At 39.1% G+C, this 26,729-nt stretch overlaps 1 protein-coding gene across 1 annotated transcript in view; it reads left to right on the top strand.

The window, feature by feature from the left end:
• The window catches only part of GRM7 (glutamate metabotropic receptor 7), an 814,755-nt gene that overhangs the window by 784,882 nt on the left and 3,144 nt on the right, over positions 1–26,729 (top strand). Inside the window, exons 9-10 of the mRNA XM_008697935.2 lie at positions 19,663–19,909; positions 25,618–25,709. Of these exons, the coding sequence (XP_008696157.2) occupies positions 19,663–19,909; positions 25,618–25,688 (318 nt within the window). The 3' untranslated portion in view covers positions 25,689–25,709. The remainder of the gene's footprint in view (positions 1–19,662; positions 19,910–25,617; positions 25,710–26,729) is intronic.

Genomic DNA, 26,729 nt, shown 5'->3' with positions numbered 1-26,729 from the left:
TTCCTAGTGACCTATTATTTCCGGTAGTAAATTATTTTAGGAGAGTGAGGATAAGGAAAGTATTAGCATATCCTTTCTAATACTTTTCCTAGAGAGAAAACTGGAGTTCCATTCACTGAGAAGGAATATTAGATAAAAACTATCACATGTCAGGGGCCCCTGGGTGGCTTGGTCAGTTAATAACCTTCTGCCTTCAGCTTAGGTCATGATCTCAGGGTCCTGGGATCAAGGCCCATGTCCTGTCAGGCTTCCCTGCTCAGCAGGGAGTCTACTTCTCCCTCTCCCTCTGCCCCTCCTCCCTACCCATGCTTTCTCTCTCTCTCTCAAATAAATAAATCTTTAAAAGAGAAACGTCAGCACATACGTATTAAATAAAACCTTACGACTTAAGGTATCTGAACAATTTTGTCTCCATGTACTACTCCTAAATGATTTTCCAATGACAAAGGTAAAATGTACCTTTATAATGGTGAGATCTGGTGGTCACCACCTTAACCACATGATCAAACAGCATCACCAGTAGCACAACACCCTGACATTCTGACCTCAACTGAATTATGAGAAAATAGACAAATGAGGCATTTTATAAGATGTTGGCATGGGCCTGAGATCTTCCAAAAAGTCAATGTCTTGAAAAACAACAAAATTTGACAGACACGTCTATTGAAAAGTATACAATATTGCTGAGGGAAATTAAAATAGACCTAAAACATGGAGCAATATACATTGTTGATGTGCTTGAAGACTCAAACTATTAAGATGTCAGTTATCCACAAATTACTCTATACATTCAATCCAATGTCAATCAGAATCCTAAAAGGCTTCTTAGAGAAGTTGACAAATTGATTCTAAAATCCATATGGAAATACAAAGAACCTATAACTGCTAAAATAACTCTGAAACAGAACAAAATTGGAGGGGTGGCACCATCTGATGTTAAGAGTTATTATAAAGCTATAGCATAATATTAGTGTAAAGAAAGGCAACTAGATCAATGATAGAGTCCATTAAAAAAAACCCACAAAACCACACATGTATAGACAACTAATTTTTGACACAGGTACAAAGGCAATGCAGGAGAAAGGATAGCCTTTTAAACAAGTTGTGCTAGTAGCACATTCATATCCCTCCCCCCAAATGAACTTGGATCTATACCTAGTACCATATTTTAAAGTTAATGCAAAATAGATTAGAGATCTAAACATAAAACCCAAAACTCTAAAACTTCTAGAATAGAGAGAAAGTCTCTATGGCCTTGGATTAGGCTAAGATTTCTTAGATATCACACCAAAAGTACACTCTATAAAAGAACAAATTAAAAATTATAGTTCATGAAAATCGAAAACTTCTACTCTTGAAAAGATAGTATTAAGAGAATGAAAAGACAAGCTACAGACTAGGAGAAAAATCTTTGCAAAACATATATCTGATAAAGGTCCTGTGTCTAGAATCCAGAACTCTCAAATTTTAACACTAGGAAAAACAACCCAATAAAAAACAAATAGGCAAAAGATTTGAACAAACATGTCACCAAAGAAGATACACAAATAGGAAGCAACCCCATGAAATCTGCTGAATATTACTGGCTACAAGAAATTGCAAATTAAAGTGGCAACTAAATTCACTACACACCTATCAGAATGGCTACAACTGAAAAAGACTGACCACACCAGGTGTTGGAGAGGATTTTGAGAACTGGAGCTCTCATACACTGCTGGCAAGAATGTAAAATGATGCTACCATTTTAGAAAGTACTTCGGCGATTTTTTAAAAAAGTTAATCATATACTTTCTATATAGGCCAGGCATTCCTCTATATACCCAAAATAAAGTGGAAAATGTGTTCACACACAGTTTTTGGTATGATGTTCATAACAGCCTCATTTGTAATAGCCCAAACTGGAAATAACGCAGTTGTCCATTCACAGATGAATGATTAAATAAAAGTAATGTAACCATACAGTGGAGTACTACTTAGTAATACAAAGGAATGAAGTACTGATACACTCAGTAATTTGTTTGAATCTCAAAATAATTATGCTGAATTTAAAAAGCCTGACAGAAGAGTACATACTGTATGATCCTATTTATATAGAACTATAAAATGCAAATGAATTTACAGTGACAAAAAGCAAATCAGTGGTTGCTTGGGGTTGGGGGTGGGGAGGAGTGAAGGGGAAAGAAAGGGGAGGGAGGAAACTTTTGGAGCTGATGCATATGTTTACTACCTTGATTATAGTAATGATTTCACTGGTGTTTACATGTGTCAAAACATCAAATTTTATTCTTTAAATATGTGCAGTTTATTGTTTACATCAATAAGGCTATTTAAAAAACAAAGGCAGAGAGACTGCTCTAATTTATAAGAATCTGAAGAAACATAACCAAATGCAATGCATGAACCTTGATTGAATTTTGCATTGGAGAAAAATCATAGGAAACTTTTTTTGGGAGAAATTGGGTGAACTTGACTTTGTTATCATGTATTACATGATACAGTGTAATTGTTAAATTTCTTAGGTGTGATAACATTATCATGGCTAGTAGTAAATGTTCATCTCCTTAGGTGATACATACAGAAGTGTCTGGCACAAAGAGAAAGGGGTGGGATATTAACAAGGGGTGGACCTCAGTGAGAACTGTACAGATAGTCTGTGTCCTATGTCAAAGTTTCTGAAAATTTTGAAGTTCTTAAAATAACATTTTGGGGACAGCATAGGTAGTGCATGTACTTACATATATCTGGATGTGAAAAGTGAGAGAGGGAGAATTTTCAGTTCATGGATACACAATAGAAGTGGAGGAACAAGTTCTGGGGAGGGGATACATTTTGTCTGGGATCTACTGGCTTCAGTTAGTGCATACTATAAATGCAGTAGGGTGCTCAGTCAGACTTTGAGGTCTTTGCTGCAAAAGGGGCTATGGAACAAATTGTTTTGAGAAAATTCTTGATTGTGATTGGAGCTGAGATGCCCAGAAGAATTCTGATATGCCAATTCTCTGGTTGGCCTCCCTGGGAGCGCAAGTGCAGGTTTATTCGGGAGTACCCCTAGTATCAATAACTATAGGTAGAAGGAAAAGAAACAGGATTGGAATGAGGGAAAAGTTGGGCCATGATGAAGAATGAACAATGTCTCAGCTGATGCCCCTTGAGAAGTTCTGAAGCTGCCCTTGAGAACTGTCCCCTCCCGGGGCAAGGCGGATGAGCTTTTATGCCCCAGTATTGCCCAGTGGCTGCAGCATAGAACCTTAGCTAACAGGAGCCTCTTCAGCCCCCAGCATCAAGGGGAATAAATCCCTCAGTCCTGCAGGCAATCCTGTTGGGTGGTGTGGCATGGCGTCTGCGACACTCTGCTTCTTGTTCTTTTCAAAGTTCTCCATACTCTTTGTACAAGTCATGCATGACTAATTGTTTATAATGCTTATAAAGTAACTGACAGATAATCATTCATCACTTTTATACATTGTGACTATACAAATGACTTCCAAATTCTAATTTTGTTCAAATTATGGCTTAACTCTCCTCAATTCGTGGCAAGATAGAGACTATGTTTTTGGTTTGTTAATGTAGTTAGTTTAAGAGAGTAGGCACATGTTTCTGAGGTTCAGAGGTGAAGATAACAGCACACAGTTACAAATGTATTTACAAATGGCCTAGTCCAAGTCCTGTAACTACTAAGTGCAGAGCAGAAACTAGAATCCAGGTTTGCTGACGCCTGAGTCCAATGACCTCATCCCTACACCATTAATGAACCTGGTAGCCCCAAGTCTCAACCAAAGAATATGACTCTTCTGACCACAAGCGCAAGATAGCTTGTCCCCAAATATCTCCAATGTGTGTAAGACCCGTACTCCAGCTTCATAGTGGAAGGAACAGGTAGGATAGCTCATTATTAAACACCATATATTCAGCCAGCCAAATATCCCAGAGTCCAGACAGATGTATAAATAGTCCATACCTTAAGGTTATAGCCATATTTCCCAGCCTAAGGTCTCCTCTCTCCTAGTCAACTAATCCCCTCAACTTCTTGATAGGAGGAGGTCTTTCCATTGGAGGTCACCCCCAAGACTGCCTCTTTCTTGTGTCCCTGGAGAATAAATCCACTTTGTCCCCTTCCTAATTCCTTGACTCACTTTCACCAAGGTGGCACTTGTTGGCCCCTATCCTCCGGTATGGGTACTCCATGTTTCAGATCCATCCCATATGTCCTTAAAGAGATCACACCTTTCCCACTGCAGGGCTGGGCCTCCTTTTAGCATATCTCTTTGTGTTATCACTCACAGAGTCCCTACCTGGAGGGGAATCACTAACTGCCCTTTATTTATTCCATCTTCCACATATACTGAACAGTTAGCAAGTGAAGGGAGGGAGAAGGAGTCCTGTCCTACCACTAAAAGAAAAAACAAAGATACTGGGACATTCAGTGTTTGCCTGAATATCAAAGAATTCCAGTTTACTTTCCAGATAATCCCCTTCCGCTCTATGCAGTTTCCTTGGTCTACTCTAGATCTTCTCAAAACAGCCAATCACATAATAAACACATGTCAGCAGAATCATCAGACACTGCAACCTGTTCATGCTTCAGATAATATTTACATGCCATTTGCATATTACTTATTTTTCATCCTGTTTTTCTGCCTGCTTAAGCACACCTTTTATCATTTGGGGCATCTCTCTGGGTGTAAGTGTCTGCACAGTTGGGGGAAAGACAGAAATGCTACATCCTCTTGACAAGAAGCTGGATTTGGCAAGGAAATTGGACATAGTTTCAATCACATGCGGAGGATATTTACACATTATTCTTGGTAGGGAATATGGACTTAAATATAAAACACACAAATATGCAATCTGTGGTAAAGAATGGGAAGTTTCTGTCAATTCCCTTTAGAAATAGTTAGAGCTGTTTGTTTTTCTAAGCATTGGCAATTAAAGCCTTGGGGAATAAAAAATTAAACAGTTCCATGATCCATTCTTTTATCAAACAGACTTTTTAGGAATGTGAATACAGTAGAGTGAGCTTTAGAGTCAAAAGACCTCAACTTACATCCTAGCTCTGTTCCTCATTACTGTGATACCCTGTACACATGACCTCTCTGGAAACTCAGGATTTTGACTTAAAATATTCTGAGTATATTAACTATAAGAACAAATATCTACCCAAAATATATTTATAGCTCCAGTTTTACTCATTAGGATGCTTATGTTTGTACCTTACTTTAGAATTATTTAACTGCTATCATTCTTCATTAATTAAAAACATACATATTTGTGAAGTCCTGTGTGTGTGTGTGTGTGTGTGTGTGTGTGTGTGTGTGTGTGTGTGTGACAGGCATATTCCTGCCATCATAAAGCTTAAATTCTAGTAGGAGATTAAGAGTTGGGATCAGTGAATCCATGATTATGCTGATCATTACTGACTATAATATGTACAATGAATAAAAAGAACAGACTGCAGTGAGAGAACATTATGGAAAGAGAAAATTCAAGTCAGTGGAGCAGCAGGTAGTCATAAAAAGTCTGTCAGAGAAAAATGCATGGAAGTTGATCCTAAAAGATGAGTTAAGAGTTATCTGGGTGAAGAACTCAGGCAAAAAAAAGAAAAGAAAGAAAAGGAAGGAAAGGAAAGGAAAGGAAAAGAAAAGAAAAAAGAAAAGAAAAAAAGAAAAAAAATTCTGGGCAGGGAGAATGGTATGTGCTAAGTCCCCTTGCCGGACATGAGCTGGGAGCACTCAAGAATGCCAGTGTAGATTAATCATATTCAAGAGAGACTACCTAACAAGTTGGAAATGTAGCCAGGCCAGATACCATACCATAAGGCAATGGAAAGTCTTTGAAAGATGTTCTACAGGAGACCATGTGAGCTGATTCGCAGTTTTTATAAAGATCATTCTGGTTAGTCTGTGCAGAGTTGCTTAAAGGGAGCTGAAAAATGGGTGTAGTAAAACCAGGAGGGATGCTACTGTAGCCCCCCCAGGAACAATGTAAAACTGCATCACCATATCCTCATTACCATCGTCGTCGTTGCTAAATGTGAGAACTTACAAATGGTAACCACTGTTCTCTCTACTTAGTTGTATTAACTAAACATATTTAAGATGGGGTGGGGGTGAAGGGGGAAGAGAAGGGAAAAGATTTAAGAAATATCTTACAGATAATATTAGCTAAGTGGCTACTGGCCTGAATATAAAGGGTACAATGGGAGGGAAATGGAAGTATTCGAGAATAACCTTTCAAGTTCCAATTTGTGCAACTGGGTCGATGGGGGTAACACTTCCTGAGATGAGGAAAGCAGTGCAGAGGCAGGTTGCAGGAGAGCTCGATTTTCAAGGTTATTTGAGATGTCTGTTTGATTATGTCAGCAGCCCTAAGAGGATGGCAAAGGTGATGCTTCCTACACTAAGGATAATAAACATCTAGTTGCATATTAATGAGAATAACCTTCACAGAACCTTCTGCTGCAGGGTACTCTGACATGTGGGCCTGAAATCTCTCTAGACATCATTGAATGAACTATGGAGAAGACCTTCCATGTTTTATCTTCCTTCCCATAAATAGCATATGGTGATTCCATAAGCCAAGACTGAATAGAGAATTTGCCTTTAAAATTATGTTTTAAGACTCATTCATCCATTTTTCTTTGAATTATAATCAAACTGTGAAATGGTTTCAAGACTCAGATGAAACAATAGACTTTTAAGAATTTTTTTTTCTTAAATTATTACACATGAACCTAGATATTTTTGGGGTATCAGAGAGACAGCAATCTACTCACACGCTTGTTGCTTAACCATTTTATGGATCTCTTTTGTGCTTTCTAAAGAAATAGATTTTTTTTTTAAACAGGTGGTTTAGGAAGTCCAAATAGGAATAAATGCAGGGTAGAGGACAGGAGAGGAAATCTTAACTATAAAAAATAAATGAGGGTGAAGGACTGGCTTTGCATGGTCAGCTGGATTAGAATCAGAGCTCACTGGTGTTGGGAGAGATGAAGCTGGTATAAACGCCTGGGTCCCAGCACTCCCAAAGGGGGCTCAGGATCTAGCTAGGCTAATATCACTTCAAATCTCAGAGCGGCACCTGGGTGGCTCAATCGGTTGAGTGTCTGCCTTTGGCTCAGGTCATGATCCAGGGGTCCTAGGGTTAAGCCCCACATCCAGCTCCCTGCTCAGTGGGGGACCTACTTCTCCCTCTCCCTCTGCTGCTCCCCCTGCTTGTGTACTCTCTCTCTGTCTCTGTCAAATAAATAAGTAAATAAAATCTTTAAAAAATTTTTTTAAAAATCTCTTGGAAAAATTCTCAGCCAGTCCACTCTTACTTGGGGAGGGGGAAACTTTTTTTTTTTTCTTTTTTTAAGGAGAGCTCAAACGCACTCTAGGGTTTGTGCAGTGTTGATCCCATTTAGGATAGTACTCTCCTTTGAAACTGAGGGCTTCAGAGGGGAGGGGGTGGGGGAATGGGATAGGCTGGTGATGGGTAGTAAGGAGGGCACGTATTGCATGGTGCACTGGGTGTTACACGCAAGTAATGAATCATGGAACTTTACATCAAAAACTAAGCATGTACTGTATGGTGACTAACATAATATAATAAAAAATATTATTATAATTAAAAAAAAGGATAGTACTCTCCTGGTGTTTGCATAAAATGAGGTAAAATGTAAAAAATGATCCCTTAGTTCCTCACTTCCTCTTACTTCCTCCCACCCAATCCATCCCATGTCCTTTCATTTCTCCTTCCTAACATTATCTCTCACCTGTCCTTTTTTGTCCTCTTCATTGCTTTTACATTGTCTAAAGAAGGCGGATTCATTAAGTGATCTTAGTGATGTTTCTGAAAATTTCCACGAAGGATCAGAATTGCAAAACCAAAACGCATATATGGTCTCAGTTAAGTCAAAGTCAGCAGCTTTTTGTTAAATAAAAACAAAAACAAAATGCACTCTTCATTGCGTCGCCATAGCAACCATTTCATTTTTCATTGTAAAGAGACAATTAGGTGCTAACCTGAGTATTAATGCAAGCTTTTTGAAAGAAAAAAATCTCATTCTTCCAAAAGAGGCAGTGTTGTTGATTTTCATTGTTACTTCTGGCTCCAAAGGACTCATTATTGGTAATTATTTTACTTATTTATTTTTTGGTGAACACATGGAAGAGGGTTTAAGGAATGTCAGTGGCAACCCCTGGGACAACACAGTCCTATTCTCCCTTGGGCCAGTTTGGAAAGTACTTTTTACAGGCAGTGTAAGTCCATGAGAACATCACATTTGCTCCTTCCTGCCAGGTACCCTTTTGAGTCCGCTCTGTGGAAAAAGGACAAGGATGGAGCCAAAGACTGCAAATGCAACACCTACTTGTGTATCGCCAAGACTTACTTCCCTAACAATATCAGTATCAATTAAGTCACTTGTATTGACCCCCACACACACCACAGCGCTAGACAGGAATACAACATGAGATAAAAGACATGCTTCCTGGTGGGGGAGACAGATATTTATCATACACACGTACACACACACACGCGCGCGCACACACACAGAGTGTGAATCTTATGATTGCTTTGAGAGTTCATAACTCTCAAATACCATCTCAGGATGGTATTACCTAGTTTTGCTTAGAAAAGTCTTGGCTGAAGAAGTGATGCTTGCATGGAGATTTAAAGAATAAATAAAATAAGGTAGGTGGGGGTGGGGAAACATTCCAGGGAAAGGGGAAAGCATATACAAAGGCCCTGTGGCACACTAGAGCATGCTATATTCAGGGATATGAAAAAGGCTAGGGGACAGGGAGACGTAATGAGCTGTAAAATAAAGTTGAATAAATGCCTTTGAATTTGGCTTCAGTCTGTCAAATGCACGAAGACCATCTCATTCATCAAACATGTACTGAACATGTTCCCTATGCCAGGCACGAGGGTGCAAAGATAAATTAAACATGGTCCCTGCCTTTGATTTGCTCACTTCTAACTGTTCTCTTCCTCCCTGACTTCCACAAAATATTCTGGTTCTCTCCCTATTATATATGAGACAATTTATCTCTATGTTTTATCTCCTCTATTTATTAGCTGTGAATGCCATGCCTGGGCCACAGGAATGCCCCAGGTTCAGAAGTACAGAGAAGTGAAGCCACTGAAATTGCCTGAGGAAAAAGTATTTGAAAAAATGGGAAGCAATTATGATTGTTCAGAGACAAAGAGCCTCTGGACATGGTTACATTATCCTGTGCTACATAGACATAAATTTTACCAGCACAGCACTTTGACCAGGGCTTTAGAGTTGAAGAAGTATAACCACTTACAACTCATTTCTTCCATGTCACAGCAGGGGTAGATGCCATTACTCACCTCATATTATAAGTAGCAATATTCAAGCTTAGAAAGGCTCAGTGAGGTACTCAAGATCCCCCCGTTATTAATGAGCAGCAGAGCCTGCGCCCAAATGCAGAATCCCTGACTGCAACTCCAGTACCCTGGTCATACCTTTTACTGCTCGTGGCTGCACAGTATCTATCTCCAAGACTGTATTCATTTGGTCAGCACTATAAATTGGGCACTTGCTATGTTCCAGGAGCTACAGACAGTCAGTTGAAAGGTGTATGGTCCAGGCCGTCATGAGGGAGGCAGTCTAGTGACAGGATACTTATGAAATAAATACTTGAACAAATAACCACAAGTCATGATTAATGTGATGAAGGGGCATGATACATTCTATAAGCAGGCAAGAGAAGGAGCTCATAATTTACATTTGAGAGTCAGAGAAGTAAGACTGAGACCTGAAAGGCAGATAGGAGGTAGTCAGGTAAAGATAAGTGGGAATAGCATCTGAGGCAGAGGGAACAGCATGTACAAAAGCTTTGAGGATGGACGGAGCATTGCACATTTGAAGGAGTTAGAGATGGTGAGGGAAGACAGAAGGGGTACATGCAGAGTTCCTTGGGCCATGTTGAGGATATTATCTTCATTCCAAGTGTGATGGGAACTTGAGCAAATGCAGCAGGACAGCAGAAGCCCCCAAAAGTATTGTCCTCAGCGTTGAGTTGTAAAAAGAAATGACACCTGGGGGAAAAACAAACAAAAATAACCTCTCACGTCTGACAAGGAGTCTAGGAAGGTTAGAGGACACACTCAGAGCAGGTGATGATGGAGGCTAGACTACAGGCTCAGAGAGTGAGTGGGCAGGAAATAGCAGTTTTGAGAACCCTGACACAAGACCCGGCAAACAAAAGCAAAGAAAAAGGGATCCTGTGAAGTCAGGATTAAAACCATGAACCACTCAGCCCCTACTCCTTAGCCAGGCTCCCTCCCTTTCACTAAATTTCTCTTGGCAGGATAGCTATTATTTTCCTGCCCAATCTCAGAGCCCTCACTGTTCCAGTTAGGGCCATGGGCTGAGCAACTATTTGTTGACAATTTTCTGAGTAAAGTTTCATTGCAATTATTTGCTCTTTGGGGGCTTAAACCATGGGCTTAAACAGTTGAGGGCCTTGATGAGGAGTTGAGAGCCTAGGTTACCCCTGGATGGGCAATTCAGCTGGCCCAGGTTCTAGCTGTTTAAGTGTTTTGCCCATCAGCCAGGGGCAGCACTTGGCACAATCACTAATGGGTACCACGGCACGCTACCCAGCATGGCAGCAGTTTGGGGGCCCACATCCACCCACATGCACACCACCACACTGGGGGCAGTGCAAACACAGGAGAGTAAAGATGAGACATGGAAAACTATGAGCTAATGGAAGGGGAAATGATTTTCAAGGGCAGAAAGAAAGGTACCGCAGCTCAGTGGCAAGATGGGAAAGACAGGGTTCAAAAGGGACAGAGGAAGATCAACAGAAATAACAGCCAGAACGGAAAAGAGAAAGGAGAAAGCTCTACGATTATGATGATCAAAACTTGTCAAAGTTCAACAGAAAGCCATTGTCAATGGCTTTGAAAACTGAGATAAGAATGCACTTGATTTAGTAAGAGCCTGACTTTGTCTTCTCATCAATGACAATCTGGGGTCCGGTGTCAATGAACACTTTACAAGTCCAACTTAAAACACACTGACTATGCCTAAGAAATGCAAAGATTATCTCTTTCTTTTAGCTATTAATTTGACATCAGTTTTTTCATTTGATTTCTATCTCTTTATGTTCATTAGAACTATAAAGTTGACTTTAAAAGCTGGCAAGATTAGACAGCTTTGTACTTACAGAAATGGAGTATTCCAAATAACAACTTTAGAAACAGAATACTTTAGGGGCACCTGGGTGGCTCAGTCAGTTGAGCATCCGACTCTTGATTTTGGTTCAGGTCATGATCTCAGGGTCATGAGATCGAGCCCCTAATCAGACTCTGTGCTCAGTGGGGAGTCTGCTTGAGATTCTCCTCTCCCTCTTCCTATACCACTCCCCCCCCCTCAAAATAGAATAAATCTTTTTTTTTAAAGAAACAATACGTTAAGTTCAGACTTAACTTTTTTTTTTAATCCACTTGCTTTATTTGCAAAATAATACAGAACATCATTGTCTTTTACCTAATGTATTCCCCAGCAAGGTACAAACAAGCATTTTCATATTATAAGAAAGAATTTGAGGTTGCCTCCTACAAAAAGGCTCTTAGGTTTACTCTTGATGAATGTGGCCAAAGGTTCAAAGGGAGCCAATGGAATCTGGCAGAAGTGTGTCTCTCCAGGCTGACTGTAGAGAAAACACTTTGCCTTTGTATGTTAAATCACTGCAAGGCAGTGACCTAACAGTTGCAGGACTCTCAACCCAGCAGGGATGGTAAATATCCTTCTAGATAACACAACAGGGTGAACGGTACCAGTATTGGCTATATATAAAAGAGCAAATCTGCCTGTTGTTATGGAGGGCGATATCTTGAAATCAAAATTGAGGAGTCAGATGGCTGGTAGAGGAAAGAAATTCCTATGCCTAGCAAAATCAGAAGTGACTGCCTGGAAGAACTGGCTATTGAGGTCGCCTGGAGCTCTTGAGGATGTCATGGGGAGCAAAACACTTACTTCCCAAGCATGTGGTCAGTTGTACTAACAGCATTTCACTGGAATAGACACAGAACCAGGCTTCTGCTCAGGAGAGCAAAGAACTGAGATGTTGATGATTTCAAGCATGACACAATCACTTATCTCATACTCTAGAAACTGATTTACATTCACCTGGAGTGCTTATCTTATGTCCATTCAAATAAAGGAAGTAATTGTGTGTAGATGTAATATCATGTCTGCCTAGAAATACTAAATGACAAAAACAAAACACAGTAAAACTAGGTCTTGTCCAATAATCATCTGGTTGCCTTCATTATTTTGTAATTCTGTGCCAGACACCCATCCACAAAGTGTGGCCTAGAGTGTTTGGTCTGTGCATCTCTTTATGTATAGCCCTCTTCCCTCTCTCCATCCCTCTCTCCCTCTTTATTACCAAATCAAAGATAGGAGGTCTAAATAGAACAGCATGAAAATTATCTACAAATGATGGGGCATCAACTGTAATAAATACACCTGCATTTCCTGAGCACCCACCATATTCTACGCACGGTGCACTACTTTTCACACATGATACCCTTTAAACTTCAAATGATGAGAAGATCTCCATGGTAGTGGTAGAGTGAGGTGGGGTTATATATCAGAGACTCTTATATCAAATTTCTAGGGTCCGAATTTTGAGTCTGTCACTTGCCAGAGGTGAAGTAGCTTGCCCAATGTCACCAACCAACAATCTGAGGCCAAGATTTGAAATCAGTTCTAATACCAAAGATCTTACTCTTTCCATTACACCATTCTTCTAGAAGATGCAACTCTCTCTACCCTGAAAAGCAAATGTTTTTCCCCCATAATTATACTGAATCCTTTTATCGTCATGCATTACTTGATAACTAAACCAAGAGTTCTATTTTGACCCTCCAGATGACTGAGGAAGTCCCAATTGCAAACATCCTGTCCTATCCCCAAACATATGCCATTATTTATTTATTTTTCTCAAGAACGTGGTTACTCTAATTAGGAAGCAAGGGGTGCAGGTGTAAGGATAGTAAACATTGGTCTTAACTGCCAGGAACTTTCATTTAATTCAGTCATATGAATGTTCCAAGCATCCAACAGGTAATAATGTAACTTCCTCTTTTTTGGGACTCCATCAGACACGTTTTTCATTTTTATTACACAGACTTTGGGATGTCGTGAGGATTATGAAACTTCTCCCTTTCTACCTGAAGACTTCATTAAGGCCTTCTTGTCCCAGTTCTCAAGTGTCACTTGGGAATGCATAAAATTTACTCTTTCTCATAAAAGAGTCAGTTACAGATAAAATAGGGGTTTGAGAATACTTTCAAACAAAAGAGAAACAAACTTATTGAAATGCCTGTTCCTTGAAAAGGCTGTGATTCAGACTTCATAAGAAAGATTTTCATTATGAAATATACTAATATTAAGAAAACTATTTCATGTTATAGCCAATTAATAAGTCAGTGGTACTAATACACTTGACTGAATGGTTGCTACAGGCTATACACCCTTCTGTGTATTTCACACTGGTCAACCCATTTGGTCCCAACAACCTGCTAAGAGAGGTACTATTATTATCTCTACTCTAGAAATAAGGAAATGGAGGCACACAAATAATAACAAAAATAATAGTGATAATACTAACAACTACAAATAATAGCGTTCCTCAAACAATGTTGAACGCCAAGGATGTTTATGGTACCTAATACCTGTAGAACTTTTTATTCACCAGAATTTAATACATGAACACTTTTTAGCAGACATTGTGTTTATTATCCAGTTGGTTCTGCTCTAATGTGACATGTGTTTTCTTAAAAACCACCATGCTATGCAAAATTGTGCGATAAAAACATAAGAGTTAAGGGAAAAATTGAGTTAGGGACATAACACTCAAAAACATCACCAGTGACATTTAAAAAAAAATCTGATAAAAATGGTGGCCTGCTTTTATACAAGTAAATGGCTAGGCAGTGCATAAATGTTATAATAAATATGGCATTTTACCTTAAGGAGGTAAAGTTTGCTCATGGAAGGAGGTGCCAGAAGCTTTGCTGCTTGTGATTTATTGTAAAATTATGCGAAGGAGGCAGGCAGATGTTTGAGGTGTGTGTGTGTGTGTGTGTGTGTGTGTGTGTGTGTGTGTGAGCACTTTGTGTGTTCCTGAACGGCTTGGTCCAGCTGGATGTAGTTTACTGTGCTCCTCTACTGTTTCTTGGGGAAAAAGATCATACACGTGCAAACACAAACTTTGTGTTGTACTCAAATTGTTCCCTAATATATCCATCTGCTAGGGATGCATTTGCGTTTTCAAAGCAAGGGTTAAAGCACAACTAACTGGCTATACAGTTTCGAGCAGACCAGGTTAAGTGCTCTTTGGAGCTGTACCTATGACAAGGGCCAACAGGGGAACTGCCCTGACTGGGGACACAGGGAAGGCTGTATGTAGAAGAGGCCACTGGATGAAGCCTCAAATAGAAACAAGGTGTCAGAAGCACAACAGGTCAGCAAAGGAAATGACAAGAGGAGGGGAAAACAGGGGCCCATATACATTGTGGGAAAAAGGACTTGGTGAACCGTTGATGCATGAGGAATTAGTTCATTCTTAATTGCCTTCCTCCTGGCACTAAAGTATGGCTCCCCGATGGAGGGAGAATGTCTATCATCTTCACAGTGGTGTACTTAGTGTTTGAGCCAGTGCGGGCATTTGGTAGTATCTCAGTAAAATGGAGAACCAGTACATGGATGAACGCACCAACAGTGGAAAAGTCTTTCATATAGCCCATCTAGAAAATAGAACTAACAGTGAATCTACAGCATGGGTCATGAGTTAATAATCTCTTACATCCATGGTTTGACACCAACAAATAGTCCTAGAACTCTTCTTCTGATACAGGATTTTTACAGATAAAGTTGGTAATTCATTAGTATAAATATATTGTTAGTTCATTTGTATAGTATATACGTCTAAGGATATCAGCAGTAATGATGAGAGTATTTTGATGAACTTAAAAATCTGAAATTGAGTTTTTCCAGTTTTGTATCTGTTTCTGTGTTCTACAAATTTTTTCCCTTACTTCTTCCTTTTTCTCATTTTTCTTTGGACAGTATCTCAAATGCTATGATGTTCAAAGTTTGAAGCCTGTCACTATTACAACTTTTAACAGCTTGCCTTGAAATCTCTCAAAATATATTTACACAGAAGAGTTGGCAAATTTCAGAGTTGCTCATGAGCACTATCTGACCACTTTTCAAATTTCTTAGTATCTCAGCAATAAAACATTAGACAAAGAGAACTCAAGTAATGTAGTGCATACCACCTTGCAAAACAATAATGGCATCTCATAATATGGATTAGCATTTTATCTGATAATGAACTTAGACCAAGATAAAGAAGATTCAGGTGGGCTTTGCCTGGCATTAAATTAAGCATATACCTGTAAACTCTTAACAATATACTTGCTGGTACATTTCAGTCAGACCAGACATAAATAGGCCTGGTGTTTTAGACACTACAACCTAGTTAATGAGACATCTGTAAAAAGTTTAAAATAGATGAAAATGGTTATGAGCCTTCATCTTGAGATATATACCCCAACAACCTAATCTAAATAAATATTAAGCAGAATATAAATAGTAGTTATAATAAAAAGTAGCTATAATAATAAGTAGTTAACATTTCATTGGTACTTATTTCCTAGGCATTATGCTAAGCATTTTTCATATATTTATTAGATCTTCAAAACCACCATATGAAGTAGGACTCATTATTATCTTCATTCTACAAATGAAGAAACTGATGGACAGAGAGAACAGTTATAGTCCCAAATTCCATGGATTAGACTTTAAAATAACCACTGTTCTAGAATATATGCAAAGCTCCTTGTTGGCTTGACTGTAAATTCCTTGCCTGAATGCTATTTGGTTATATAAGCTGAATTATATATGATGGGTGCTAGAAAAACCACATTCAACCAAGGAGCAGAAACTAGATTCTAGAAATTCATTTAGGGTGATGATAAAATGAAGTCTTAATTCTCAAAACACATGGAAATTCCAAGGCAATCTGCATCCTTCCCACTGGCCTGAGTCATTGAGGATTGGCCAAGGTGGGGAGACTTAGCTCCACTGGGGATGGTCCTCAGAAAGCCAGAATGGGATGAGACTTAGTTGAATACCAGCCCTGAGGAGAGGCTTGATCTCAGAAAAACCATGTGTCAAGGGCCTCTATGTTTTGATGAAAGGGACCAACAATGATCATCAATGCCTTGACCTTGCTAAAGAAATTATAAAGAAGATAAAATATTGTAGGGGCGCCTGGGTGGCACAGCGGTTAAGCGCCTGCCTTCGGCTCAGGGCGTGATCCCGGCGTTATGGGATCGAGCCCCACATCAGGCTCTTCAGCTATGAGCCTGCTTCTTCCTCTCCCGCTCCCCCTGCTTGTGTTCCCTCTCTCGCTGGCTGTCTCTATCTCTGTCAAATAAATAAAATCTTAAAAAAAAAAAAGAAGATAAAATATTGTCAAATACCCAGGGTTAAATAAACAAGGTAATGTATTTTACAGTAAGCAGCAGGTAAAATAGGAATGGCCTCAAGACTAAAAATAAATAGGTTATAATTTGTTAAAAGAATGTACTAAAAGTTGATGGTACGATAAACACAGTCAAAAGGTGAATCTCCCACCAAAGGCCAGAGACAGTGACTTGGGTCCTCTCCTGGGGCTTGGTGGGGTTGAATCCTTGTGGACCAATACCTCTGGGATCCTTGTAGACTAAAGCTTTCATATCTTTATACCTATATACTTATTACAAAATACTTTTATAGTATTGTTGGTTCTGATCCTAAGTACTTTACAAACACTGATTTAATGGTCAACACAACATTATGAGGTATTAACATCCCCATTTACAGATGCAAAAGCTGAGGCATAGCCAGGCCAAACTCTTTGCCCTGGGTCACAGAACTAGGAAATGGGAATCGAACTCAGGCTAGCTTCAGACCACTCATTCTTAAACACTATGCATTATAAAGAGGAAATGTGGGAGCAGCAATTTGGTCAATGGAATTCATGTTGGTTTTCACATACTTCTGAGGTATCACTAGAGACTGCAAAACTTTCAGCACAAAATATCAATGGGCTCTAGTTTGAGAATAATGAAATCAAACACTCCATAAAATGAACATCATAGCTTTTGAGGTCTTAAATTGCTAAACAGTCTTCGTTAGTAAAAAGTGTGTACACACACACAGAGACACACTCATATATAAGCATATGTATATACGTAATTTACGGTTATGTTTAAGTAATAAACAAACTATGGATGATTTCTTCAACTGTAAAATTTGCTAATGAACAGAGAAACAGAACCAAAACCATAGGTCAAATTATATCATTTTCTTTTTTGGACTGCTAAACCATGATCTGCAGAGTCCTCCTTAGTAGGATGACAGCAGGGATCATGAAGGAAGGAAGCAACATTGCCTAGGTCCTGGAAGCCTTGTGACCATGGTAAGCCTTTCTTAAACAGTGTAGCTTAGCATGGTGGAATGGAGCTAAAGTCAAGCGTTTTCCAATACGAAAGATGAGCTTTTAAAATACAGTCTGGTTCACAACCAAAAGGATCATTAATTCAATATTGTTTTGTCTTTCTATTTTACATTCATTATGTATTATACAGTTAGCCGCTGGCAGCTCCTTAAAACCATTCAAAGACATGCACATTCAAATTAATGTTTGTTGGAAAACTGTATTCCTTCCACATGAGATGGCAGAGTCTCTTTTAATTTCTTCACCAGAGCCTTGGTTTGAAATATAATACAGAAATATCCAGGCAGTCAATATGTCTGGTAGAAATTCTTGTATGTTTAGAGAAAAACTGTTTGAATCACAGGTAGGAAAAAGACACCCATTATACAAACAAATGAGCTCCTCTATCATGTTTATTTAATTGCCTACTATTTGTCAGTACTACAGACACAATGATGTACCACAGACACTTGTTCCTGCCTTCATGGTACTCATGGCCTAGTCAGAGAGAGATGGCCAGTCAAATGATTGGGGCAAAAGGTATATAATTACAAGTAGAGACCAATGATATGAAGAAAACAGTTCTCTGAGTGTGTAAGTAAAGAAGCTGGCCTAGACTTGAGGCTGTAGGTGAGGGTAGCCTAGGATGGATGTTCTAAGAAGCAGAGGATAATCATTCCATACAGAGGAAAATAAAAATAAAGAGATAGCACACGTATTAAGGGTTCTGTGGTTGAATGAACACAACATCTTCAAGACCTAAAGGAGTGTCGGATGGTGACCTGGGGAGAAGAGTGGGGGAAAAGTGGTGGCAAATTAGTCTGAAAAAGTTGGCAGGGGGCAGACCACAGGGGGCCTTGTAGACTCCATTAAGGATGGGGATTGTATCCTCTGATCAATGGGAAGACCTAGTTATGGAGTACCATGACTGAATAAATATATCGTTGGCTTTCCACTGACACAAAAGGCCATGGTATCTATTCATTTTGTTTAATGTAATTGGAATTTTATGAATGAATGAATGTATTCATTTATATATTGCTTTACTAGGGTATGATTAACAAAAACTGTATCTATTCAGGTTCATACAACATGATCCTTTTTAAGGCATACAATGTGATGATTTAATATATGTATAATTGAGAAATGATTACCACATCACGTTAATTAACACATCCGTCACCTCACATTTAATCTAGCCTTTAGAAGTCATGCAAAAGACAAACATATCTAAATATACAGGGGTGGGGCTCCAGATCACAAAAGAGGGCACTTCATAAACACAACTGGACCAAGGCAAGTTGTCTGTAGCTTTCTCCTTACCGATCTTACAACTTCCCATGCCCTTCTTTTCAGGTTTATAACCAAGGCAGTGATTTAACACACTGCGCAGTAAGTGAATGGTTGTTTACTGATTTTTCAGGGGAGCCAAAGGAGACAAGGACAGTCATGGAGACACCATCCACACCACAAATAACACAGTGTCAGGATGGTTTTGCACCTTATTAGCAATTTGTCAACATAAAGAGACCGGATAAGCCAACATCACTAGATCTTGGGTCCTTGCCATCAGTGTTTCATAAAACAGAACTAAGCAAGAAGGGCTTACTTTTCAGGGCAACTTAACTCACTACTTTGTAGGTATGGTGAAGGTGAACAGTTAAAAAAAAAAATAACACAAAAAGGGACATATACTAACATAACTTTCAAAGCTCCCAGAGTCTTCATGTAGCAAGAAATCATCTAGTATTAATCCTTTTATGTATATATGGAAGATATAAAATAACCACGCTTAAGATTACAAATTTCTGTGATTTTCATGTCTTCATTATTCATCTGCCATTCTGACTGAAAGTACTTCAGCTCTGATTACTACTATGAACTTCCATGTAGGAGACTTCTCCAGGGCAAGCAAGCACACGGATTCACCCAAACGCATTTGATCAATTAATATATGCAAAAACTCTCCAATAAATATGCCAAGTAATACTGACTTCCTTTTTTTTTTTTTCCCCTAATGAGAAGGCCCTGGAGATGGCTATGGTTTCTCTCCAAAGTCATTCTTGATGTCATGTGTTAAGTATTCAGACTCCCTTTGCAGTCATTTTATTTGTAATAGTGTCTTGTGTGTTGTGTCTCCTAGCTCTACATACAAACTACCACACTTACAATCTCCATGAACCTAAGTGCGTCAGTGGCTCTGGGGATGCTATACATGCCGAAAGTGTACATCATCATTTTCCACCCTGAACTCAATGTCCAGAAGCGGAAGCGAAGCTTCAAGGCGGTAGTCACAGCAGCCACCATGTCATCGCGGCTGTCACACAAACCCAGTGACAGACCCAACGGTGAGGCAAAGACAGAACTCTGTGAAAACGTAGACCCAAACAGTAAGTAACTTTCCTTTCCTTTCAACTTCCCCTCCTACATCAGGAAGCTCTAGGAACTGTGGTATGAGTTTGCCTTTCTTTGGAGAAATATGGTGTCCATTCTTGTGTTAACGGAGTGGGTTCCTGGGTGAATGCTAACCTTTGCTCTTAAGAGTTTGTCATTCTTGCCCCCATTTCACTTTTGCTCCCTGTGGGAAAAAAAGCTTATAGAGGCTCTGTTTCTGAAGTGTGAAATCTCCCCCTTCCTTCTTGTTCACTGGTACCAAACCCTCCAATTGACAGAAACGTAGCTGTCAGGTTGTGACCCACCTTTCTTGCTCTCCTCATGTTAGGGGAACAAATTCCTAGTAGGGAAGCTTTAACACCTGACTGAACTGTAGAAATGGGAATAAAACTGGAATATTTAATGACTTAGAAAGCAAAACTTCTTTTCACCGGAACATGAATGTAGAGTAAGTTATGATTCTTCACTAAGCAAGCTTTCTAGAAATAAGAAAGCACCCAAGTATACAGGCTGAGTACCATCATGGTCGTGACATCCCCACATGGGAAAAACATTTCCCATGCCACTGCAGGAGAGTTTCCTTCCGTGAAAGACCTAACATCAGGGAGGGGATTAAGGGTGACATGTCACATGTGATATGCTACCTTGCCTATCTGCAACCCCTGGGTAGCCTCTAGTCACCCCTGCAAATGACTCCAAAAAGATGGACATACACATACCAATTTGTAAGAAAACAAGACCGTTTAACTCGAGGTTAAACACATAGAATTCTCATTGCCAATTTTACTAATGATATGGTGGTAAGAGTACATTTTAGATTAAAATACTATTTCCAGGATTTGTTTTCTAGGAATGAGTTGACCAGTTCCAAAAAGAATGTGGCAGATTTGAGTGTTCATAATACTTTGTTTTAAAAAGTAGAGAGGGATTCAGGTTGTCCATTAAATCCTTCAAGACATTTTTTAGTTATGGACTCATTTTGTCATAGACAAAGGCTTCTCACCAAGCAGAAAGGAATCCCTATTCTAAAGACTCCGAGGTAATCGTGTATACTCTGCAAGTAAGGAGAGATCTTTGAAAAGCAGGAGGCAACAGAGTTTGTCCCTAACAAATACTGTGCAGAGATCCATGATCTTGGCTCCTCTCCTTTTCTAAGCAGTTGGCTGAGTGAATATTGTGAAACTCATTGAGAATATGTAGACGGGGTACAAAGGCTTGTTAACAATAGTGTGGGCTTCGCTTGGACCTTTAATAGAAGGGATTCTGGGACAAGGCAAGAGGAAGGACAAAGATCACACCGAGAGAAAGGAGCAACAGAATGAATGTATAGCCTCTGTTCTTGTGTCTTCAGAGCAAATGGTCAATTGAGAGGTGGGAAATTGGATAGCGAATCCTGTGGAATTTGACGTGATGTCGGAAGAGGCTCCGGGGTGAGACAGACCTGGGTTCAAATCCCAACAACTCCACTTCCCAGCCGTGTGGCTTTGAGAATCACGGAGCTATCCTAAAGCTCAGCATCTTCTTGTTTAAAATGGAGATACTGATATTTATGTCATAAGTGTGTCATAACATTATGCATCTAGAAAATAATATATCAATTGTTACCGTCCTTTTATTCCTTAAAAGGCAGAAAAGTACATTTTAATGTGATTGGTTATGTGGATGTGATGGTCCAGTTAAAGACGGTTTGGAGGTAGATGCAACTGATGCCCAAAAAGAAATATTCCCATGAATATAGATGCATAAGCATCTATTTCTATGCATACTTGTGTTGGTAAATATACCTGCACATTTATACTTCTGTAGTGTTTTATTCTAGGACCCCTTGCCACACTTGCATTTTATAAAACATTTATCCTAGAGACATTTCATTACGTGTTTTACATTTATATCTGGGCGCACGCACACACACACGCACACACACGCACACACACACACAAATTCACTAGATATGCCCAAAAATCAATAAGGAGAAAATACGGTCAAAAGTCTGTATGTATGGGAAAAAAATGACCATGTTAGAAGTTTTGAATTTGGGTAATTCAATACTTCGCTACTTAAAAATAATTATGTCTCAAACAACATTTCTACTATTATTAACTTTTAATGATTAGGTTCCATCTTTGCTGAAGCTGTTTTGGATACAATAATGGTTGTAAAATGCTAACACTAACACCACTACTGACACTAGTACTAATAGTAATACTAATACTACTGCTAATACTTGCATCAGCTACCCGTTGAAATAGGCATTATCCAAAATGCTTTGTGTGAAAGATCTCTTACCCGTCACAGTACCTCTGTAGGAGAATTGTTCTTTTTACTGAAGAAACCCAGGCTTAGTGAGATTAAGTGCCATCACCAAAGTCACACATCTAGTTAGCAGTGGGTGTTGGACTGAAACCCAGGTCTGACTCCCAAAGCCACGCCTCCTTCTCTTTGCTGCTCTGTTCCTTAGAATGTAAAGGTCATGTCATAATTCCAAAACAGAAATTACTCTCTTGGCTTCCTCGACTGATGATTCAGGTTGCATATAAAGCATATAATGATGTGTGTGGCAGACTTTTTAGTTAAATGTGCTGGGAAATGTATTATTGTTTCTGTGTTGTCTACAAAGACAGGAGTAACTTGGTAGAGGCCTCATCTTACTTAGTCAAAAATTTATATAACTTACCATCTATGCCGATCCTGACAATTATTCCATTTGGAATTCATTTGGTGCCTTCCCATGAAAAGTTTTGTTGGGTTTTGTCAATGATGTTTTGGGGTCTACACAGAGCAAAAATGAACATTTCAGGGGGAAAAAATGAAATCAAATAGGGTCCTTGTCTATAAGCAGTTCAAAATAATTTAAAAATTGTTTTAGTGTTTTGTTTTGTGTAGACACTCTCTAAAATAGCATAATTTGAATAGCTATTTGCCTAACCATAGGAGGAGATTCATGTACCTCCAAACATTGGCGTTTCTGATGACCCAGCTCCCAAGGCCTCTCTCCCCCCCCCCCCCATCAAAAGAGTTTATCCACACAACATCTGCCCAACAGAACCTTCTGTAGTGGTAGAAATGTTCTGGTCACACATGGCCAATGAGCCCCTGAAATATGGCTCCTTGACTGAGGAAAAATGCTATTTATTTTAAATAATTTCAATTTAAATAGCCATCTGTGTTTGTGGCTACTATTATCAGAAAGCTCAGCTTTAGAAATTAGTATGTCTTAATAGGCAAGGATTTTATGTAGGACATGTATTGGAAATGTCTCCCAAAGTTTTAGCAATGAGGTTGACCCGGGATAAAGTCAACTTAAAGGGATGAAACATTCGAGATGAGACAAAAATACAATCAAGTAGTTATATGAAATGATCTAGAAGGAGCCACTAATCTGGAAATAGTGGTATCATAGATAGTAATAATTTCATTCAGAAAACCAGTCCTGAGCAATGCAAAATGCCTATGTATATAGGCAAAAGCAGTAATGAAAAATTCAATTCATGAAAATAAACAATAGGACTACCTGATGTGAGGGAATATTACTATATTCTATTTAATACCAAATATAGCTCAAATATTCTCTAGTTTCTGAATTTTGGTAGCAGAGAAAAAGGAATTATTTGCTGAAATTAAGCTGCCTGGTGAAAAAGAAACAAAAGCACACACCATGTACTTGAGAAAGGAACATGTCTTTCCAAAGGGGAAATTCTGTACACTATTCTCTGAGGGAGGGTATCCGAGAGGAAGTCGGGTTTATAGTGTGAGCTACAAAGTAAATAATGAAACAGCAATGTCCCCTTATTCATTGTTGCTCTAAACACTTAGTCTCAATGTATTTCAATCTTGAGTGTTTTCATTTCTAACAGCTCTGCTCCATCATTGCAGCTTGCCATCTGGTGCATGCACGCTTCTACTCATCTACTGCAGCTACGTGTCTACATAAAAACGAATTTGCTTGTTGGCTTACTAGGGGCAGAAATTAAAACTGCCCCCGCACTGCCTGAGTTTTCCCCGAGAAGCTCAGTTTTCCTCTTAGGTTGCTTCTGTGGTCAAAATTCCATTGCTTAGAAGAAAAACTTCCACGTGGAATGCACAAAAAGTAAATTCTCTTAAAATTTTAACGTATCTGTACACTACTGGCATTAGATACTCAGAGTTGGGCAAGTGCTAGTTGGCTTCTGCATTGGGATTGAAAAACAGTAGGAGGTCTAAGGGCTTAGTGCAGCTACTCGTTGAATTATTATGTATACAAACAAGATTTCTATTGCTAGAGGATCAGAAGAGCCTGACCTACTTCGGATAGCTTAAATGTGGCCATGACGATGCCTTCTCCACATTCCTTTCTAAGAAGAAGGGCACCTCAAGCTCTGGTTCTCACATCTGCAGCCTGAATTCAGCATGTTTCCCCACACTTTCTATTGCTGACTTGGCAGATGTTTGTTCATGGCAAACGTAGAGATGCCAAATAAACAAGAGGACCTGTTGTGCTTGGGACTTGGCTTATCGATGGCCACTAGGACCCTTCTCCAGTTGGATGAATACTATTAACTGAGGCAGCATGGCTATATTGGGATGGGTGGATAAAAACTGCTGCCTTCCTCACCTGGACTGGTCAGAAACAGAAGATGCTCTGCAAATTAACCCCTAGTCAGACGCTGTCCTTATAAAGGATCACAGTGCATAGTGATGAGTGGCCCTAAGCTATCTTTGTCCTAAACTACCATCCATTTTCTAAGCCAACATCCCCCGGTAGTACAGAGAAAGTACTCAAGTGCCTGCAAGGGTTGCAGATAGTTTAGACTCTGGAAGGTCAGTAGCGGCTAGAGATGTCAGGCAGGTGGACAGCTTGGGACTCCCCCTTCTTGGATGTGGGAATGTGTGATTAACTGACTCTGACATAGTGGCCACATACACTAGACCAATGAGTACACTGTATGATGAAGCATATTTTAGAAGAACAACAATTTATACCTAAAATAGAAAATCTAAAATAAGATATTTTAAATATGTTTGTATTCTGATGCTCTTTTTTTTTTCATTTTTACTACCATTTTTGCACCTACTGTAAGGAAAACATATACATGGAAATTTATGCTCTTCTTAAAGGAGGTAATTACTACATAAAATAGTTGAACTGTCAATATAAGGAGGCATTTAAAAATATATACACTGCTGGAAAATGGATGTGGGCACCAAACCCTATATAAGTAAAGATGCCTAGAAGATTCTGGAACACGCTTCTGTGCTGTGCTAATTTGTTATGGTTTTTGTTTTGTTTTGCTTCTTCATTTGTTTGGATCTCTAACATTCTCAACATTATGCTATTTGTTTCATCCTACTGGACTAACCATGCAGGCTGGTCAGCATAGCTGGACTAGGCTGAGGAAAAAAAAAAAAAAAAGGATGGGAAAAGGAAGAAAAGAAAGCTCTGACCAGATAGATAAGTTAACTGGGAGCTGGTTCCCTCAACGGCTACAGCTCAAGCAACTAAAACCCGACTGCTTTAAATCAAGAGGCACCAGCACTCCCATGTTCAGAGGTACCTGAATTGTGGTGAACTGGTCTACCAAAGGCTATTGAATGCACCGAAAGAGTGAGCATAATATCTATGGTCTCTATCGCAGCCTCTTCTCCAAAAGGGAGAAAAAAAAAGAATAAAAGGAATATTGTGTGCAGATTTATTTTATACATACCTATATATTTACTTTTCCTGTAGACTGTATACCACCANNNAGAAAGAGTGTACAAAAGTCTGTTACTTGGTACACTATCCCACCAACAGTATAGCTTTTGCCTGCTTTCTAAAAGGTAAGAAACGATCTAATTTTTATTTATTTGTATGTTCTTGTCTCTACTGAGAAAAGAAGTGTTTCCATGAAAACTGTGCATGATACCTGTAAATCTATTTATATGATGAAATGTGTTTTCGGAGATGATCTGTTTGCTAAGCATAGTGCAGACAGCTGCTATGGGTCACATGCTTGGTTTCTTTTCTGGAGAACATGCATGTGGGTGTGCGTACATCTGTCTTTTCTAATCAATCAGGTAGCCAACAGCGGTGGAATTGGTGCTGGGCACTCTGGTATATGGGCTACTTTAAAATTACCGATGGTGAGAGATTATTTTTAAATGTATGTTGTCTTATGCTGGTTTTAGAAGGCAACGTGGAAACTTATAAGGAAGAAAGGGGGATGTTTTACAAGCCTAGTAAAAATGTTTGTTCTGGTTTATTTTTAGTAAATACATTCCCAGAAATGTATTCATTCAAAAAACAATGAATGGCCTTACCATCTCAAACCCAAAAAAGTCTCGGTTCCTTCCTTACAGCAAAGGAATAGAAAAGGCTTTGCTGGATGGGCTTGGTAGTGTGTTGAAGCTGAACTATGGCTCATAGTTCAGCCTTAGAGAAACACGGAACCAACTTCAGTCATGTCACTGAGCAAGGAAAGCTTCGGTGAAAGACCTCAAGAATCTATAATGAGTTTTAACATTAGTCAAACCCAGAAATCACCAATAAATACCAAAGGTATTCAAACGAATCACTTAGGAGAAACGGTGAATGGTGTGATGTGTGAACTGGGCATGGGAATGAGCAGACATAAGAATAATCATTGATTCTTCACTGGTGTTTACTATTTGGGGCTCTCACTAAAAGATATATGCTATGTATGTATTTATTATTATTGTTATTATTATTATCACTACCTCCCTCCTTTAGCCTACACAATAGTATAAAACAGTGGAAAAGAAGGCTTATATTGACAAGCATCCCTATCTAGCTGAAAGTCAAAGTATTCCAAACTGTGGGAAAACAGACAGTGGAAAACA

Source organism: Ursus maritimus, unplaced genomic scaffold, assembly GCF_017311325.1.
Source record: "Ursus maritimus isolate PB19 unplaced genomic scaffold, ASM1731132v1 scaffold_14, whole genome shotgun sequence".
Taxonomy (NCBI): domain Eukaryota; kingdom Metazoa; phylum Chordata; class Mammalia; order Carnivora; family Ursidae; genus Ursus; species Ursus maritimus.
The sequence above is the reverse complement of the archived record's forward strand: the minus strand, read 5'-3'. Positions and strand labels throughout refer to the sequence as shown.